Source organism: Phyllobates terribilis, unplaced genomic scaffold (assembly GCF_046119375.1).
Source record: "Phyllobates terribilis strain yellow unplaced genomic scaffold, ASM4611937v1 Scaffold_1__5_contigs__length_1240528914, whole genome shotgun sequence".
In the NCBI taxonomy this organism is placed as follows: domain Eukaryota; kingdom Metazoa; phylum Chordata; class Amphibia; order Anura; family Dendrobatidae; genus Phyllobates; species Phyllobates terribilis.
The window spans coordinates 803,796,926-803,817,356 of NW_027362761.1; the positions used below are offsets into that span (position 1 = coordinate 803,796,926).

A 20,431-nucleotide genomic window follows, 5' to 3' on the forward strand; every position below is an offset into this window, starting at 1 on the left:
TTTATGCATTTTTTTTACCCCTTTATTTGAATGCATATAAAGCACATACAATTTACTCAGCGGTTTACCATCAGCGCTCTCCACTTTTCATGTGGAAATAAGCTTCCAAAAAAAAGCATTGTGTGAACATACCCTTATATTTCTTCTGTTTGGTAGAACAAAGCAAAAGATGATTTTGGTGAAGCAAAGTGCCACTTACATTTCCATCTGATTTTTTTGAGCAGAAAAATAGCAGTAGAAGATGACAGGATGATTGGGACCTACCTAAGGAAGCTGCAAGTGTACCTCTTCAGAGAAAAAGAGGACTTGAACTCTATAGCGCCACCTATTGGAAGCAGCAATCCTACAAGTCACAATCAACCCTTTAACGAGTCTTGCCAAATCAGAATCTCAATTTGCAGACAGTGTTTCGGGCTGTTGGCCCTCGTCAGTGCAAAGTATGAGATTTGATTTGGCTAGATGAGAGGCTTGTGAGAACCAGTTTGTGACAGTCAATATTCAGATATTGAATGTGTAATGTGTTTTTTTTTTTTTTTCTCTCTGCACTTAAAATATCTTGCAAAGTTACATTTTCAATTGTTGGCACAAATATTTGCGCTATTATTGTCACATTGTATATGCTTATTCAGGTTGGACAGGTTCATGGAGGACTTATGGGCGTTATTCAGAGAGCCATGGCAAGGGCTTGTCCACATGTGTGGTTTGAACGTTCTGAGATGCGTGATCGCCACCTGGTGACAAAAAGGTATATTCCTCCAACACTCCAAAGACCTACTGATGGGGAATGTAGATTGTGAGCCCCAATGGGGACAGTGCCGATATTGTCTGTAAAGCGCTGTGGAATTAATGGCGCTATATAAGCGAGTAAAATAAATATCCACAAAAGTCAGAAACCCGGTTCTAACAGTGCAAGATGTTCATGATTCCCTGTCTCAGGCTGATTTGCTTTCCCCGGAGCCGACCACTAGATAATAGAGGCATGACTTGTTTTGTTTAACTGATTATCAAACCAACTTCTAATAAAAAAAAAAAAATCTCTTACGGCAAACACTTTCATTTTTTCACAACATTGGACATACACATCCTCTGTGGTGTCTAGGTGTATTGAGCAGGCTCAGAAGCTGAGCCTACGCCGTACAGGGCAGGTGTCTCCTGTTCAGCTCTACAGATACCACAGCCCGTGTCTGACAGCGGCATTTAAATGGTTCCTAACTGCATTACAGGGACACATTCATGTAGTCCTCCCACTTACAAGTTGGGGCTATACTTCAAAAGTGAAACGATGGGAGAAGAATAGACACATATGCAGTAATGCTTCGCTATTTTTTTATGTCTCTGGTTAGGAAATCCTCCTGGAATTGCTAATGCCAAAATCAAATGTAATTTTCATTTCTTCTTTCCTACACTATTATTTGCATAGTTCGTTCTATCATCTTCTGACTTGGTTCTCTGCACTTACTCTTTATACAGGCTGCGAGAACATGTCTTTGATAAGGAAAAACTGCCCATTTTGATTTTCCCAGAAGGTAAGATTGACATCGTGGTTTTAAGTATTTGTATCCAAGATGATTCTGCAGTTTGTATGACCGTGATTGAGTGGTATCCCTTCAGAGAAACAGTCACAGTCCATAGGTAATTAGAATACACCAGTAGCAGTTGGAGGTTGCTGCTTTATTCAAGGTTATTCCCGTACCTTCTGATCCAAATGCAGAGCCATTGGTATTACCAGTACTATGTACAGAGTGAATGCAGGGGCCGCACAGAGGAGAAAGTCTCTGAGATACAGCTTCCGCCAATAGCTGCCCACCAGGGGCGCTATTTCTGCTACTTCTGTACAAGACAGTAACATGCAGTATTATCATTTTGTGTTAAGGCCCTAAAGTGTACAGAGTATCCCAGCGTTAAAAAATGAATGCACATATGTTACACTACAATAGCGGCTGCATATTGCTAATATAAAATTTTTCCCACAGTTTCAACTTAATTGATATTCCCATCTCCAAAATCCTATCCCAATATTTAGTAGGTGTAGGAATATTAGCAAATACCTCCAATTAGAAATGTAGTATAGTTTTTCTGATTAGCTATGTTGCTTACCTCATGTGCAGGGCCTTGCAGTAGCTTAGGTATCCGTGGTTATGACCACTCAAATAGTAACAGTTAATGGTCGTAACCATGGATACCTAAGCTACTGCAATGCCCTGCACATGGGGTAAGCGACACAGCTAATTAGAAGAACTGTCCTATATTTCTAATTGGAGGCATTTGCTAATATTATTATTGCACCCACTACATATTGGGATATGATGTTGGAGGTGGGAATACCCCTTTAAGTTTCCTAATCTGATCATATACAATAGATGTGTGACCCTATGTGGTGGCTATTAGAAGGCTTAATTGCATTGGGCATCTAGCATGTGGATGAGAAGGCAGGATTGATTTAGTCTGAGCACATAAATAGTTATAAACCAAATATTTGGTTCTAAATTTTACATTTGGCAAAAATATTTTAGGTGTCCCAGTGTTGTCTGTGAGTTTTCTTCAAATTGGCATTGTGGCAATAATCATGCCAAGTAACTCCAATTATTGGGCTGTGAACAAACTCTTCCCTCTCCCCACTTCCATCTTGTCTTTCCTTTTTATCACGCATGTACCTGCAATGTCATTTGCAGCTGCCGTTTATTTTGGAATACGAGATGACTGTGGAAATACTTTAATTTTAATAATTGATGTAATCTGACTCTGCATTTTAACCCCTTTCTTTCATTGCTGATGCAGGTACCTGTATAAATAACACGTCTGTTATGATGTTCAAAAAAGGAAGTTTTGAAATTGGTGGGACCATATATCCCGTGGCAATAAAGGTAAGCAATTGCAGACTTTTTAAGGGTTACCCACTACTGGACCACCACTTTTCAGTGTCACTAATCTGACTGCATACTTACCTCCCGGACCAGTGCTGCATATTCACTCCGAACGCTGTGTTCCCTGGTGATCTTGTGATCTTGTTTATCATGTGAGCACTGCAGTCTGTCAGCAGTCACTGATGGGCTGCAGCCTTTATAGTGTCAGCCTACATCATGCTTAATGATATAGGCCCATATGCGACTAACCACAAAGGGCCGATTGTGCTGGAATTTTACCAGTCTCATTGTGACTGTCACACATAATGACTAGGGTTGAGCGAGTATGTTCTGTCCGAGTATGCTCGGGCTGAGCTCCGAGTGTTTATAGCTGCTCGGTGATATGGTTGAATCGATCCCGTGTGCATGATTTGCAACTGTTTGACAGTTTTATTACATGGGAGGAATGTGTAAGAAATAGACATTCCTCCCATGTAATAAAGCTGTCAAACAGTTGCAAATCATGCACACGGGAGCGATTCAACCATATCACCGAGCAGCTGTAAATACTCGGAGCTCGGCCCGAGCATACTCGGACAGAACATACTCGCTCAACACTAATAATGACTTTACGTTTATTCCTAACAGAAAATTGTGAATAGAAAAGGAGATATTAATTATTACCTACTACTCAATTCACACATAATTCATTTTCTGGTATTAATTTTCTGTTGGAACAGTTTTATCTGATAGAACTGTTAAAGGGCCTGTGCACACATTGCAGATTTGTCACGCTTTTGTTGCATTTTGTTTCTGCACAGATTCGTTACAAAACCTCAAGGGCTTCCTGATTCCAGCAAAGTGAATGAGAATCCTGAAGTCTCGTGCACACGTTGCTTATTTGTGATTTGCGAATTTGGTGCAGATATCAATTTGCAGAATGTCAATTCTTTCAGTGTTTTTGCTGCTGGTTTCACCCATATTAATGAGCGGGGAAAAATCTGCAGCAAAAATGCATCTAAAAAATGCATTTATTTTAAGCTGCGTATTTCCCTGCCAAAGATGCAGAATTGGTGCAGATATTTATGCACCAAATACTTAATGTGTGCACATACCGAAGTATTACAGCCCACCAATGGCTGCTGATAGGCTGCACCACTTTTTGACATAAAAAATGGCACAAAATCACCAGGTACACCTTGCTCTGAGTTTTTATTTTTTTTTATATAATTTTATTGGGCTCATTAGTTACAACATACATTAAAAAGGGGTTTTCAAGTTGTGGAAAACCCCTTTAAAGGGTTTGTCAGCACAGGATGACTGTTCAAAGTAAATATAGGTGCAGTGCATCATGATGGGGCCAAACTCTACCCCCTTGTAAAGACTATAAAAATTAGCACTGTATAACCAGGTCAATACCAGGTCAATGGCAGAATTGAAAAGAAGAACAAATAACTGAATACTCAGAGGAGTAGCAGGAATAAGATAAGAGCAAAAACTGGCCACTTTATGAACCAAATTTCTGAATATTCTTCATTTTAAAATATTATTTTTTCCATCCTCAAAATGTGTCAGAGTCCTTTTATACAGCGGAATGCTTTGCAAAAAGATGAGGAAGAAGGCATGTACAGTCTCAGGGATGGAAAAGAAAACAAATTACAGATAATTCCTCTTCAAATGTACTGTAGAAGCAAATGAAGACTGCACTCTGGATACACACAGAATTCACATCCACCCTGTATTACTGGGAGAGACACTCCCACAAGAGAAAAATCTGAGACTTGGATTAGTCTGCAAACTGCATAACGGGGGTCTGAAAATAAAATAAAAGCTGAATATTGCAAACTAAAACTTCATGGTTACAGTTAGCTAATAAAATTGCACTAACTTATGTGAAAATACGTTTTTTCGGTGTCCATGGCCTTTTTTAACAATCGCCTTGCACTGCACAACATGTTGCTTTACGGCACATAGCTTACCATTTATGATTATCCACTTTGGAACAGATGGGATTGAATACTTCTATGGTAACCACACCTTAAGCTCTTTGCACATATGAGCGTAACTGTACATCTGAGGTGTGGTGACCGCATATGGAGGGGGTTCAGGGGCTGAGCTTCCTCCATGTGCAGCTGATGCCAGCTATATTAAATAGCCAGCATCTGTCACTAACAGCCATGGCTGGAGCTGTGCTCTGGCCTTGACTAATAACAATTTAAACGCCACTATTTGTTTCTGACAGCGGCATTTAAATGATGTCACAGACGGTGTAATAACACGCCAGTTCCCATCGGCACCCCGTGACATCCTCACAGGAAGCCAATGGGTTACTATGACCGCATTGGAACCTGCTGAAAGCCCCCGTCACCACCATCTTGGTCATTCCGCTATATAGAGTTACACTATACACAATAACATGGCATTGCATCATTTAGTATAAGTGATCAGATGATCGCCGGTTCAAATCCCTTCAGGGAACATACAAATAATATAAAATAAATACAAATAAATAATTTGAATGTTACCACTTTTTCCCCCTCTAAAAATAAATGAAAAAAAAAATACACGTATCGCTGCGTTCATAAAAGTGTGATCCATCAAAATATAACATTTATTAACCTGATTAGTAAATGCCATAAGGAGAAAAAGAATCAAAATGCCGGCATGGCAGATTTTCTGTCAGTACACCTCCCTAAAAAAAATAGTGATCGAAACATTGCATGTACCCCAAAATTGTATCAATGAAAAGATCCGTTCACTCTGCCACAAAACAATCCCTCATACAGCTCCAGCTCCATTAATGGAAAAGGAAACATCTTAATAAACATCTGAATTTTTTTGCCACTGTAAATTAAACAACAGGTTGATATTTCCGTAATCCTACTGACATAGAAAACCAGGTTTCCAGGTCATTTTTACTGTACCATGGCATAAAAACAAAAACCAAAAGACAATGTTGAAACTGTGTGTTTTTCACCATTTTACTACCCCTCTTGTTTTTTTTTTTTCCCTCACATTCAGTATTTCGTCAGTATTTTACCTCCGTATTTGTAAGCCAAAACCAGGAGTGGGTGATAAATACAGAAGTGGTGACGTGTTTCTATTATACTTTTCCTCTGATTATTCTACTTCTGGTTTTACAAATACTGATGTATAATACTGACTAAATATGAACATGTGAACATGGCCTTACGATTGATATACAAGGACAACATTGTGACATTTCAGCATCTCCGTTTAAGTATACAAATGCAGACATTTTAGATTTTTTTTTCTTTACAGTATGACCCTCAGTTTGGTGATGCATTTTGGAACAGCAGTAAATACACAATGGTGAAGTACCTTCTGAGAATGATGACAAGCTGGGCCATCAAATGCAACGTGTGGTACCTACCTCCAATGACCAGACAGGTATAGTATATGACTTATTCATTAAAATGGTTTTAGGAGGCTGAAATCTGGGAGTGCTGTTCTATACAATTTGTTCAACTCTGTATCTTCAAAACTGGGTAAGTGGTTAGAAAGAGAGTCACCTTATTCAGGTTACTGCATTAAATTGTATCCAAGATAAAACCCTAGGAAGAAAGTAACACAAATAGGATCTTATACGACAAACAGTAACAAGTATTCTTATCAGATTTTGCTAATCTGATCCATGATATTATGGATTTTAAGTCGATGTTCAGCTGCTGCGGATCCACGGGTTGTCAAAACCGAAGAGAATGAAGATATGGAAACATTGTGGATCCCTCAATGGATCCCGATTTTATTGACGTCAATTCACAGGAAATTATTAAACTTGCAGTCTTTATTCAACGCATTTCGAAGCGACAGGCACTTCAAGAAACAACCCCATATAGACATTAAACATACAAGTCAGTTTTTAAAGGCTTGAATTTCAAATAAAGACGCCAAACCAACACATGACAGTGTGTGTTGTCAAAGTTCACTAGGTCGGCACATGATTAAGTCAGATTACGTTGTTAAAGATAAATCAGTGATTTCCCCTTATTTCAAGTAGGTGTTTTACCTGTGATTTTCACCGATTGAACACGCTCCCAGCATAGTCTATGGTGCGTGCTGTTCACATATCTGTGTTTTTTTTGAGGATCGCGTGTCACTGTAAAAATCAGAGACATGTCCAATTAGTTACTAGTATCACGGATGAAAATTACCAATACTAGTCTATGGGTCTGCAGGAAACCCGTGCTGTTGTCATCGCCAGGATGCTATGAGCACCGTCCAGCGGTTTGTGCTCATAGCAAGTGAGCATTTCTGCTACTGCACACAGGTGATCTGATCGCAGCTTCTAGTCTCTTATGGAGACTATTGAAGCTAGTGTAAAGTAAAAAAACAAAAAAAAATTAAATTTAAAAATTTAAATCACCCCTCCTTTTGCCCCATTCAAAACAAAGCAAAAAAAACAAATATACACTTATTTGGTATCGCCGCGTTTAGAATCGCCCAATCTATCAATATATAAAAAGAATTAATCCGATTGGTAAATGGCGTAATGAGAAAAGAGATCAAAACGCCAGAATTACGGTTTTTTTGGTCGCCGAAACCTTGCAGTAAAATGCAATAACTGGCGATCAAGACATTGTATCTTCCCCAAAATGGTATCCGCTCTGCACGCAAAAAATAAGCCCTCATCTAACCCAAGATGCTGAAAAATGGAGCCGCTATGGGTCTAGGGAAAATGGCAACTTTTTTTTTAACTATCTTTGGATTTTTCTTTCACCGCTTAAATAAAAATGAACCTATACATGTTTGAGATCTACAAACTCGTAATGTCCTGGGGAATCATAATGGCAGGAGGTCAGTTTTAGCATTTAGTGAAATGGCAAGAAGAAATAAAACTAAACAACTGTGGAATTGCATTTTTTTTGCAATTTCACTGCACTTGGAATTTTTTTTCTCATTTTCCAGTACACGATATGGTAAAACCAATGTTGCTGTTCAAAAGTACAACTTGTTTTACAAAAAATAAGCCTTCACACCATATTGACAGGAAAATAAAAAAGTTATGGCTCTGGGAAGAAGGGGAGCAAAAAACAAAAGCGCAAAAACTGAGAATGGCCCGGGAGTGAAGGGGTTAAAATTTAGTGCCGCCTGAGGGCCCCTAGATCATAAGTATCCAGTATTGGCTGTCAGCATTGTGCACATGGATTTCTCCAGAATCTCTGAATTTTTTGATTTTACTTTCTGTATATGGTGGGTATTCAAAGTTTTAGCAATTTTACATTGAGGAACATTTTTCTGGAATTGTACCACAATTTTTAGACACCGTTGTTCAAGAATTGGTGAACCTTCTGATCATCTTTGCTTCTGAGAGACTGTCTCTCTAACATGCTCTTTTTATACACATGTGCTTAGTTGAAAATTGACCTTCCAGCTGTTTTTAATTAGTACCACTTTTCCAGCTACTTGTTAGCCTCTCCCACCATTTTTTAAATGTATTGTTGCCATCAATTTTTTTAATGAGTACATTTTTTTAAAGTAAAAAATGTCTGACTTTCAACTTCTGATCTGTGTTCTATGTTCTGTTGTGAATAAAATATGGCTATAAGAGATTTCTGATATTGCATTCTTGTTTTCTTCACATATTATACAGCGTCCCAACTTTTTCAGAATTGCAATTTTTCCTATTTCTCTGCCTTCATGCAATAATTATTATAGTATCAATATATAGATGTGTGTGTATTTCTTTTGTTCCTTTAGGTATTAAGTCACCTTATAGATATTTGACCATTAAGTTGTATTATAGTTCAGTGCATTATAGGTCTATCTTTATAATATATCCAATATAAGGTAGATATAAAAAGTCTACACACCCTTGTTTAAAATGGCAGGCATTGTAATTTAAAAAAACATACCAATGGTATGCGCTGAGTTATATTTTAGGTTCTATAAAAATTTCCTTTTTGTTCCAGATTATATCACTGTATTTGTGATGTCCCATTTTATAACATTATTACGTTATCCCGTGTGATAAATGGCTTTTATAAAACATGAAAACAATGTGTTTGAAAAATAAACAATGTATTTAAAAAGTAATGAAAAAAAACTAATTACTGCTGCTCTTTCCACAAAATATAGCTATCTGAATATGGTAGCATAAAAACGAATGATTATTTTAAATGTTTTCATTATGGAAACGTAGTGATACAAACCAGCCATAAGAAATTGATATTGCTGTGAACAGAAAATCCAGGATTTTGAAAAAAAAAAAAAAGTCTCAATGCAAGGGATAAAACAACAAAATCTATACTAACTTGGTAAATCACCCTTTATTCTTGTGATGACAATGCTCCCATGGCTGCTGCAGTCCTTAGCAGTGATGCAAACACAAGACTTCAGAATAGATTGATTGGCTGCAGTGGTCATATGCAGATGGTCAGCATGTCATCACTGCAGGACAGTTAACAGGTACTGGCAAGACCAACGAAGCACTAAACAATTTACAAGTAGTTTATTTCATTATTTTATCACTCGATCACTTTCTCTGCTTTGATGCAATTCTATAAAAATCTTGCACAATTTTGAACAACTTCTTAAGGCCACTGGTTTTATGATTTCAGGAGAATGAAGATGCTGTTCAGTTTGCTAACAGAGTTAAATCTGCCATTGCAAAAAAAGGTGGACTGATTGAACTATCATGGTAAGTGTCCAATGCTTTTTAATTTTAAGTTTACCTTCAAATACCTGCCAACCTCTGCTTAATATTGCACTTAAGGAAATCACAGCAAGAAGAAAAAGACGATCAAAAGGGCCACAAGGTTTGTATAATCCTAATAAAAATATTCTTTATTGACAATAATAAACAGGAAGAATAGGGGGGAAAAGTGTAAACGTGCAGGTAGCTATGTACACATAGGATGCACAGCAGTGGAGCTACAACCCCTGGCAAAAATTATGGAATCACCGGGCTTGGAGGATGTTCATTCAGTTGTTTAATGTTGTTGAAAAAAAGTAGATCACAAACATGGCACAAAACTAAAGTAATTTCAAATGGCAACTTTAAGGCTTTAAGAAACACTAAAAGAAATCAAGATTAAAAATGTGGTACTCAGTAAGGGTAATTTTTTTCAGACCAAGCAGAGGGAAAAAATTATGGAATCACTCAATTCTGAGGAAAAAATTATGGAATCACCCTGTAAATTTTCATTTCCAAAACTAACACCTGCATCAAATTATATCTGCTCTTTAGTCTGCATCTAAAAAGGAGTGATCACACCTTGGAGAGCTGTTGCACCAAGTGGACTGACATGAATCATGGCTCCAACACTAGAGATGTCAATTGAAACAAAGGAGAGGATTATCAAACTCTTAAAAGAAGGTAAATCATCACGCAATGTTGCAAAAGATGTTGGTTGTTCACAGTCGGCTGTGTCTAAAATCTGGACCAAATACAAACAACATGGCAAGGTTGTTAAAGGCAAACATACTGGTAGACCAAGGAAGACATCAAAGCGTCAAGACCGGTAACTTAAAGCAATATGTCTCCAAAACAGGAAATGCACAACAAAACAAATGAGGAACGAATGGGAGGAAACTGGATTCAATGTCTGTGACCGAACTGTAAGAAACCGCCTAAAGGAAATGGGATTTACATACAGAAAAGCTAAACATAAGCCATCATTAACACCTAAACAGAAAAAAACAAGGCTACAATGGGCTAAGGAAAAGCAATCGTGGACTGTGGATGACTGGATGAAAGTCATATTCAGTGATGAATTGCGAATCTGCATTGGGCAAGGTGATGATGCTGGAACTTTTGTTTGGTGCCGTTCCAATGAGATTTATAAAGATGACTGCATGAAGAGAGCATGCAAATTTCCACAGTCATTGATGATATGGGGCTGCATGTCAGGTAAAGGCACTGGGGAGATGGCTGTCATTACATCGTCCAATAAATGTCCAAGTTTACATTGATATTTTGGACAGTTTTCTTATCCCATCAATTGAAAGGATGTTTGGGGATGATGACATCATTTTTCAAGATGGTAATGCATCCTGCCATAGAGCGAAAACTGTGAAAACATTCCTTGAAAGAAGACGCATAAGGTCAATGTCATGGCGTTCAAGTAGTCCGGATCTCTATCCATTTTTGGTGGAAGTTGAAGAAAATGGTCCATGACAAGGCTCCAACCTGCAAAGCTGATCTGGCAACAGCAATCAGAGAAAGTTGGAGCCAGATTGCTGAAGAGTACTGTTTGTCACTCATTAAGTCCATGCCTCAGAAACTGCAAGTGTTACGGGTCCGGGTGGTGGAACCTCTGTGCTTCGGTGCAAGGAGGGACCAGAGGGGCTTGACTAAGTGCCTTCTCGACCTGACCCAGGTCACACGGCGGCTTAGTCAACTCCGTGAACCAGGGAGGGACTGGGCTGGTGAACCAGATGTCACTCTGGGACAGACCTTGTGTGAGAGCGGGCAACTCCCACGGGTCAGATGACAGGAGCTGACCATTACAGCTGATGAGCACGGCAGGCAGGCTGGCGGGTGGTCCAGGTAGATAAGCAGGCAGGTACAGCTGATAGCCAGACAGGCGCTCCGGATAGGCAAGGTGGCGGGCACGACAGGTTACTTGGCAAGTGCTCTGGGTTGGCAGGCTGACGGGCACAGCAGGTAACTGGCAGGTGCTCCAGGTAGGCAGGCTGGCGGGCACAGCAGGTAACTGGCAGACTGGCGGGCTGGACTGACAGGCAGCGGGACCTGAGGGCTGAAGCAAGTGTTAGCACACGGAACAACAACCTTGCACAGGCATCTCCATTTTGGAGGAGGTGCCTTATATAGGAGAAGTCCTCCGGCCATTGTCCGGGGACTCTTTAGGACTGCTCGCGCGGCCCCTTTAAGAGGGCGCGAGCGCGCTCCCTCCCTAAGCACAGTGCTCGGGAAGCTGCGCTTTTTAATCTTTATTTCTTTTAGTGTTTCTTAAAGCCCTAAAGTTGCCATTTGAAATGACTTTAGTTTTGTGCCATGTCTGTGATCTGCTTTTTTTCAACAACATTAAACAACTGAATGAACATCCTCCGAGCCCTGTGATTCCATAATTTTTGCCAGGGGTTGTATAATTCATTAAGATATCAACACAGTGTATAGTATATATGCATTTTTCATATACCAATCCCCCTGACGAAGGCCGGACCGAAACGCGCGTCGGGGCGGACGCACTGCTAGTGGAGTCCTCTGTGCTCGCTCTCTCCTTTGCATCCCAGGTATTGAATCGTTGGTAAAACTGACATGACCTTGCTTTGTATATGAATGTGATCTTACTGCTGCAGGGTATCACCCCAGACACATAGATATGCCTTATAGACCTATATGGTTATTAAAATTTTGTGGCACATTACTGAGTGTTTGGTATGGGTAATATATCCATTCATACAGCCATGTATTTATGGCATATGGGAGATGCATCTATACTATACACTGTTATTGAGATCTTAATGAATTGTAGCTCCACTGCTGTGCGTCCCATGTGTACATAGCTACCTTCACGTTTGCACTTTCCCCCCTATTCTTCCTGTTATTGTCAATAAATTAATATTTTTATTATGATTATACAAACCTTGTGGCCCTTTTTGACAGTCTTTGCTGTGGTTTCCTTATATGTCTATGACGATTGGTCAAGTAAAGTCCAATAATGGGTAGCCAATATCTAACCTGGATATATTCATTTTTATATATATGTATACGGACTATATTGCTACCATTCCTATGAATCCCCTTTATTACTTAATATTGCACTTGAAGAGTCCAGTAACCACATTTTTCACAATTTTTTTTGGTGTATTTATTTCTGACATTTGGTATAGGTTTTTCCTGGCATTTTTGAAGTCCTATAAAGAAGCTCAGAGAAAGGAGCCCCAGAAAAAAAAATACCTAAATCAGGCTGCATCTTCATAAAAAATGTTTCTGACCCTAAGGAAAGTTGCAAAAATGCCACAAACCAGATTGCTGTGTATGTGTAGACTTTATAATTGGGAATGAGCAGACCCGTGGATGTTTGGGTTCTAGTGAACTTTAGTCCAAAATTCGGTTCGGGTATCTGAAATTCAACCTGAACCCCATAGAACTCAATGTGGACCCGAACTTTGTAGCTGTAAAATGGTTGTGGTAAGAGCCTCCAAATACTAAAACGGACTGACGGAAAAAGTCCATGTTCGTAGTTCAGCACCGGACACTAGGTATCTGGTGTGAACTCTGAATTTTACAGTTTGAGTTCACTCATCTCTATTTATAATATTTCAAAGACGACTTTTTTGCTGCTGTAGCTTTAAAATAAAATGCAATAGAAAATTCCCCCCCAAAATTCTTCTGAAAACATGGGTTAAGGAACTGGACAGACCTCTCTTGTTTATATTTACACCTTTTGTCTGTCTATGAAAATCCAATGGTAAACAGATTAATCATAGGCAATTCTGATCCTGTGGATTTTTAGGTGCCTGTTCACCTTAGATACACGTTGGCCAAGTTATCACATCTGACTCCCCCCATACACAAGAATGCTTGAATTGGCCAAGTGTTTTTAATAGGTGGGAGGGGGGAGAGGAGAAAGATGCGGACAGACACCACTAGCAGCGGTTCAAACTGCTCATTCCTTATCCCCCCTTCCCCCAAACGTCATCAGTCAGCGGAATGTCGGGGGGCCCCATATGCATTCTATGATCAGCTGATATCGGTGGGATCTGTTGGCTTTAATCTAAAATATGTGGTTTTACCTGAGTCATTCTTGCAACCAGAATTCAGCTCACGTTACCTTTTTTCTGTGTTTTTAGGGATGGTGGCCTGAAAAGAGACAAAGTGAAAGATTCATTCAAGGAAGAGCAGCAGAAGAACTACAGTAAAATTATTTCAGGAGAAAATAATGTCTTCCAGAGGGAAATCTGATCAATGCCACGTCTAAGGAATTTCATAGACTCCAAGGATACGCCTTTTTTTTTTCCCTCCCACTGTCTTGCACCTTTTCCCCAGACATCCGTCCTCTCATTACTGATATTCTTCTTTTTTTTTTTCTTTTTCTTTTTGCTTGAACAAAGGACTATATCTAGGAAAGCTGTACCTATTCAAATGTAGTCAACCATGAAACGGAGTGAAGGGTCTATTAGATAATTATATTGGCTAATGTTGAGTAAGGAAACTATTTTGTTAAAATGGCTACTGTTGGTTAAAGGGAATCTGTCAGGACGATTTTACTAATTAAACTAGTAGTATGGCAGCATGGTCAGAAGAACAACACTAAATAGTATACCCATCTTGTAGTAATCTGACATGCCATCATTGAGCAGCTGAGCTTTGAGGCCTGGAAGTGCATTGGGTGTGTTTTAATGCACTTCCAGACTATTTTAAATGTTGCTACAAATTTTGAAGAATTTTTTTTTTTGATAGGAATACTACAGAAATCAGGTTTAATTTTTACTGTAGTTCCACTGCCAATATAATTAACTTGATTAGTAAAATTGTCCTGAAAGGTTCATTTACGATATCTGGAATATGATTGGTGATTTCTTTAATAGATCCCAGGCCAAAGCTGGCTTATTTGTGTGCACTAAATAATCACCAACCACATGCCTAAAGTGAATTGTAATGAACAATATTGGTGTTCTCTGTGTGTTTTTTTTTTTTTTTTCAGGGTTGTAAGTAAAAAAAATTATTGCACAACAAAGTATGCTTTTATATATTATTAGGTTCTTACAGGGCTTTGGCCTCCAGTTATCACCCTGGGGGTGATTCGTCAAAGTGTTTATGCCAAAATACTGGTGTAAAATGCTTTCCAAAGTGACACATTTTTGCACAACACAGAGATTGGCATTTTCCTGCCAGTGTGAAGCAGCTGGGGAGTTGCGAGGGCAGGACACAGAGTATCACTAGGCCCGCCTGTAAAATTTCATAAAAGTGATGTCGTGGTTTTTTTTACGGTTGAAATGCTACTCCAGTCAAAGAATGGAGTAGCATTTCTGGCAAGATGCATGGAGGTGCATGCCATTCAGTGCATTTTACTTCAGTGAGTGCTTTATTAAGACTGGCATGAGCAACACCAGTCTTAATTTATCGGCCCCTATGTTTTTAATTGTGAATGGTTTATTTTACATGGGTATTTCAGCTGTAACAATAAAGGTTTCTCATTGTATAATGAAAAGGTATACAAACTTCCAATAATCTTTTCTACAGTCATACATTGGGAAGTTTTTCTTCTTCCAAGGTATAAGAATTTGTCTTGGACATATAAAGAAGAGACAGCTGTAAATCTCTATACTACAGTTTAGTTATCAGCGCTGTGTCTTGGAATGAGCACATGATCAGGAAAGGTTTTTATCCTCTGGATGGTGAAAAATAATGGTTTCCATTGAATGACTGAAGTTGCAATACCCCTTTTAGAGTGCTTGAGTATGGTGTGGCAAAGCTTTTGCAATTGTATTTGATTTACAGACCAAGTCCATAAACACCTGTATCTGCCACATATCGGTGTTAAGTCACGATATGTTCATGTTTTGTTTTTTAGCAGTGCAGTAATTTCCGTGGATTATATGCATCGTGTTCTAGCACCCTAATCTTTGGAGCTGAATCATTAAGACTGGCGTTGTACATGCCATTCTTAATGAAAGGGTGTGGTTAAGATGCAACAAATTCATTAAGTCTACAATCCCATGATGAGCTTTTGGCGCGCTTTTTTTTGCTGCTTCAAAAACGCTGTGTCTTACAGTTCCAGCAAAGTGGTTGGGATTTATAGAAATATCATGCCCACTGTGCTTATTTTTAACACAGCATAAACTGACCTGCGGTGCGTGTTTTAAATCTGCAGCATGTTAATTTCTCTTGCAGGTATGCTGATTTTTTTGCTGTGTGAATTTTCTTCATACACTTGTATTAGATGTGGAAAATCAATAGCAAAAAAACCCACACTTACCTTTTTAGCGCAGTTCCATGGTGGAAATGAATCAAAAACGCATGTAATCCACACCTAGATATATCAATAAAGTTTTGTCAAAGTAAAAAAACAGGAAGTATCAAAAACAAAGTAGCTTTATTTAAAGTATAACCTACCAAACCAAGACAAAAAACGCAGCATCAAAAACACAATAAAAACACATATTAAAAAAACACACAAAACTGCAATAAACAAATGCAAGTAACCTAATAGGTTTAAAAATTCTGCAACATCAAAAACGTACCAACAGCTCATTGTGGGAACATGGCCCAAGAGGAGTATAACACTTAATGAATTTGGCGCATCTTGGTGACACCAACCTGAAGGATCAAGTTACCAGGTGGTTTATACCACACAATGAATGGATGTTAGGCTGAGTTCACACGATGCGTTTTTAATGCGTTTCCGCTGCGTTTTTGCAGCTGAGTAAACGCCGCGGAAACGCATTAAAAACGCATGGTAGAAGGGCAGCAATGTTCCCCAATTGAAATCCGCATGCGCTGTGCCCATGATGCGGATTTTTCCGCAGCGTAAACGCTGCGCTCAAAAATCCGCAGCATGTCCATTAATTTTGCGTAAACGCAGCGTTTTCGCCGCCATTGACTTGCATTAGAAGGCGCCAATTCCGCAAGACTGCATTTGTACTTGCGTTATTGGTGCTTTCTAATATGCTGATGGTACCCGGGTGTGGAGGAGAGGAGAGTCTCATCCACACCCAGGTACCATTAAAAAATCTGTAAAAAAAGAATAAAATAAAAAATAAATGTATACTTACCTTCTGTCGGCCCGCGCACCGCTCCTGCTTGGTTCCCGGCACTTTTCAGTGAGTTGAAGGACCTGCGCTGACGTCAGTCATGTGACTGGTCACGTCACGTGACGCTGTTGCCGGCAAGGGAGAACGGAGTGTAAAGCAGGACACCGGGGGCCATCAGAGGGTAAGTATACATTTATTTTTTATTTTTACCATTCTCTCGGGTCACACTATATAAATCCATGCCGGTTGCATGGATTTATATAGTGTGACCTAGTTGTCAAGCACTTTCCAAGTGATGCTAAAATCGCCTGGAAAGCGCTTGTCTATCCGCATGCGGAAACGCATGTGAATCCGCATGTATTCCGCAGGAAAAACGCATATACAATCCGCATGCGTTTTTTCTGCCAGGGAGATGCAGAAATGATGCAGAAATTTTCTGCTTCATTTCTGCATCGTGTGCACATACCCTAAAAAAAAAACAGAAAGCGACCTCCGGGTTTAGTTTCATAATTTCACTACACTTGGAATTTCTTCTCCCTGTTTTTTGGTACATTATATGGTAATTCGAATCAACAAACTCATCCCATTAAACACAAGCCCACGTATGACTTTGTCAACAGAAAAAAAAAAAAGTTCTGGCTCTTGGGAGAAATGTAGGAAGAAAATCAAACGTGTAGAAAAAAAAATTAAAAACACGAAGGCAAAAGACCAGCACCACGTGCTAATAGTCAGTCTATAATCAGTTGCTTTTGGAATAGTCAGCGGAGGCTCCTTTCCCTATGGAGACCAGGTGTTACTCTCAGGACAAAAAGTGAGTTCATCAACAATTTAATGAAAGAGCGCATTAACCGGTCTAAAATCATCTTTTAATTCCGTCCATTTAAAATCCCATGGCTGGGTGGGGGGTAAGCGGTTCACATCATCAGATGACGGCCTGAGTACAGAACTTCTTGGACCCGTAGAAGCGCGGTGTGCTCGAAACAGCCGTCGTCTGATGATGTGTACCACTTATCCCCCTGCCATGGGACTTTAAATGGACAGATAATTTTAGGCGGCTGGTGCTCTTCTTTTTTCTTTCATTAAATTGTTGAGAAAAAAAAATTAGCCCTTTTGGCATGGGTTCAAATTTTTTTTTTCATTGCATACTGTATATCCCCATGTAAAATAAGATACTCTCCTCCTTCACTGGTGCTGTTCGAGCGATGTCGCCACAGAGTCTCTCAGGACTCACGTTAGGATTGCAGCAGTTTACCAGTTAATAGGTTGCTTTGCTCCCATTTCCTTTTGGATGAACCTCAGATGGGCGAAGGAATTGTGAGAACTATATTATTCAAGAAGTGTCTGTTTTAATAGAGGACAACCCCTTCAAGTCCGGATTCAGATGTCCATATTGGAAAACAGGAGAGGTTGCGTTCACAAATTGTGGATATGACTGGCTCTGTGTGCTTGTCATATTGTGGACAGGTGCCGTAGCTGCCTTTTACTTTGCATTATTTTGGTCTATGAAAACAGACCAAGGTAGTGATGCTGCATTTTTTTTTTCACGCAGACAAACGGTCCACATAGAACATTAGCTATATGTACTTGCACAGAAACCAATTCATCTGAATGAACGCTAATGGTTACTTTGAGAAACACTTGTCTAACTGAAGGGAACTTCTAAGCTTCTGTATCGATCTTCAGAGTTTCAAGGTGCACATACTTTGCCATGCTATACTCTCCTGTGAAATTGTGAGTAGGTGGAATTGGTCATGATTGAGGTTTATGGACTGTACTAGTTAATGATTTGCATGATCATTTTGTAACAGAAGAAAATAAAGCCATCCATTCTCTAGGGTATTTTGTAATTTGCAATACTACATGTGGAAGCCAATTGAAGAGAATTTACAATGGACTATTTGGCAATAAATGATTTATTGAAAGCTTAAAGGGAACTGGTCATGTCAAAAAAACGCTATTAATCTGCAGATGTCGGGTTAATCTGCAGACGAGTATCGTTCTAAAGCCATGCAACCACCATATTGAAAGCCCGGCTACCTGCAGGAAATGAACTTTATTCCTCCTGGCAGCCTCCAGCTTCAGCCTCCTTTCTGTACATAGTGAGTGGCGATTGTAACCATGCCCCGACACTAACTGACAGCCGGCTCTGCATGGCATCAGTACGGAGCTGACTGTCCGTTAGTACCGGGGTGTAGTTACAGCCTCTGCTCACTATGTAGAGAGCGGTGACTGAAACCCGGAGGCTGCTGGGAGGAATAAAGTTAATTTTCTTCCTGTAGCCGGGCTTACAGTGTGGCTGCTGCACGACTTTACAACGCTATTAACCTGCAGATTAACCTGATATTTGAGGTTGATAGCATTTTGGGACATGACAGGCCCCTTTAACTGAGATTCAAATCACCAAGGTAAATACAAAAATACTATTTTTTTTCAGATTGCATTGTTGCCAAGTACATGCTACCATAGTACACTGTATTGTGTAAAACTCTAATAGCCTACATAACTGGTACAAAACAATATTCTGTTTCCTGAAACACAAATTAATCCGTAAATATGGCACAGGAAATGTTAGGCTTCATTTAAAAAAACTAATGTATAAGGTGAAATATTGTAAATTTGTTTTTTTTTTCTGTAAAATTAAGCACACTATATCCCAACACTGTCCTTTCAACTTGTGTTTCATTTATGGGGTATGCCATGTATAAGTGAAAAAAGGAAGCTAAAGGAGTGTTAATGCTTCATCAAATAAATGGTTTTTTTTGTTTAATAAAATGTGCTACAATTTTCTAAAAAAAAAACTTGGTATCCGTTTCTCACAGTTTTAAAGCTTCTTGTTGCCATCATTTAAGAGGAACCAACAATGTTTATGTAAATGGGATAAAAACCGTTTTGACCATGTGATAAACACACATGCACATGGGTCTTTGTGCCATCATACATTTAGGATAGATCTGTGTCCTAGAAGTACACGATGAAGGTGTCATAATCACCCTCCTGCTGCCTCTAAGTCCCCATTCAACACAGAAATCCTGCTCTATCCTTCTAATGCATTCCTGTTCCTCTCTTTACCCCACAATTGTCTGTTGCTTTGATTAAAGGGATGACTGTTCAAGCCAAGTACAGACGCTCAGTGGCCAGCAGTTCAGTGCATTTTCCCACCTACTTGTTGTTCATCTTTTTCCACCATTCTCTGACGGTTCTTATTTTCTAGAAACAAAGTAAAGGGGGGCACGGAGATGGAGGGAAACAAGCACATGGGAAGGTGCACTTAACTGATGGTCATACAAATCCATTGAGAAACAAAATGAAATAATTTTGAGGGGAAAATTAAAATATGCAACTAAATTATTTTAGTTTTGTTATGTGTGAACACCATTTTCTAATTGAGGATGTGGGTTTTGTTCAGAATTGGCCAATCACATTTAAACTCATATTAAATAGTAGTCAGTACATAGCTATCATCACTTAAAGTGATTCTGATTAACTCCATATAAAGTTTAGCTGTTCTAGTAGGATTTTCCTGACATTTTCTTAATTGCATTTGTACAGAAAAAGCCATGGTAGATAACCTTCAATAATGAGATCACTTTGAGGTGTTGTAAGCTGTTTATCAGTCATGAGAACTGAGAACTTTTTGTGGAATGATATCTTTAGGAATTATTTCAATTAATTAGATATACTCGTATATGAAGCTCTGAAGATGGTCATCAAGAAGTGTCTTAAATTTAGCACCACATTGACATTACCTAGAACTGGTAACACCTCAAAAATTTACAGCAACATTAAAGGAGCTGCAGCTATTTCAGGCAAGTACTGGTTGTATACTGCAGGTGACAACAATTTACCATATTCTTCAAACAGTTTGTCTGGCATGTGGGGTAGGATAGCAAGTCAGATGCCTT

At 39.2% G+C, this 20,431-nt stretch overlaps 1 protein-coding gene across 1 annotated transcript in view; it reads left to right on the forward strand.

The window, feature by feature from the left end:
- Positions 1-19,327, forward strand: part of GPAT3 (glycerol-3-phosphate acyltransferase 3) — a 131,200-nt gene extending 111,873 nt beyond the window's left edge. The window contains exons 7-12 of the mRNA XM_073637111.1: positions 630-745; positions 1,471-1,526; positions 2,779-2,864; positions 6,126-6,254; positions 9,425-9,504; positions 13,626-19,327. Of these exons, the coding sequence (XP_073493212.1) occupies positions 630-745; positions 1,471-1,526; positions 2,779-2,864; positions 6,126-6,254; positions 9,425-9,504; positions 13,626-13,737 (579 nt within the window). The 3' untranslated portion in view covers positions 13,738-19,327. The remainder of the gene's footprint in view (positions 1-629; positions 746-1,470; positions 1,527-2,778; positions 2,865-6,125; positions 6,255-9,424; positions 9,505-13,625) is intronic.
- Positions 19,328-20,431: the final 1,104 nt, after the last annotated feature.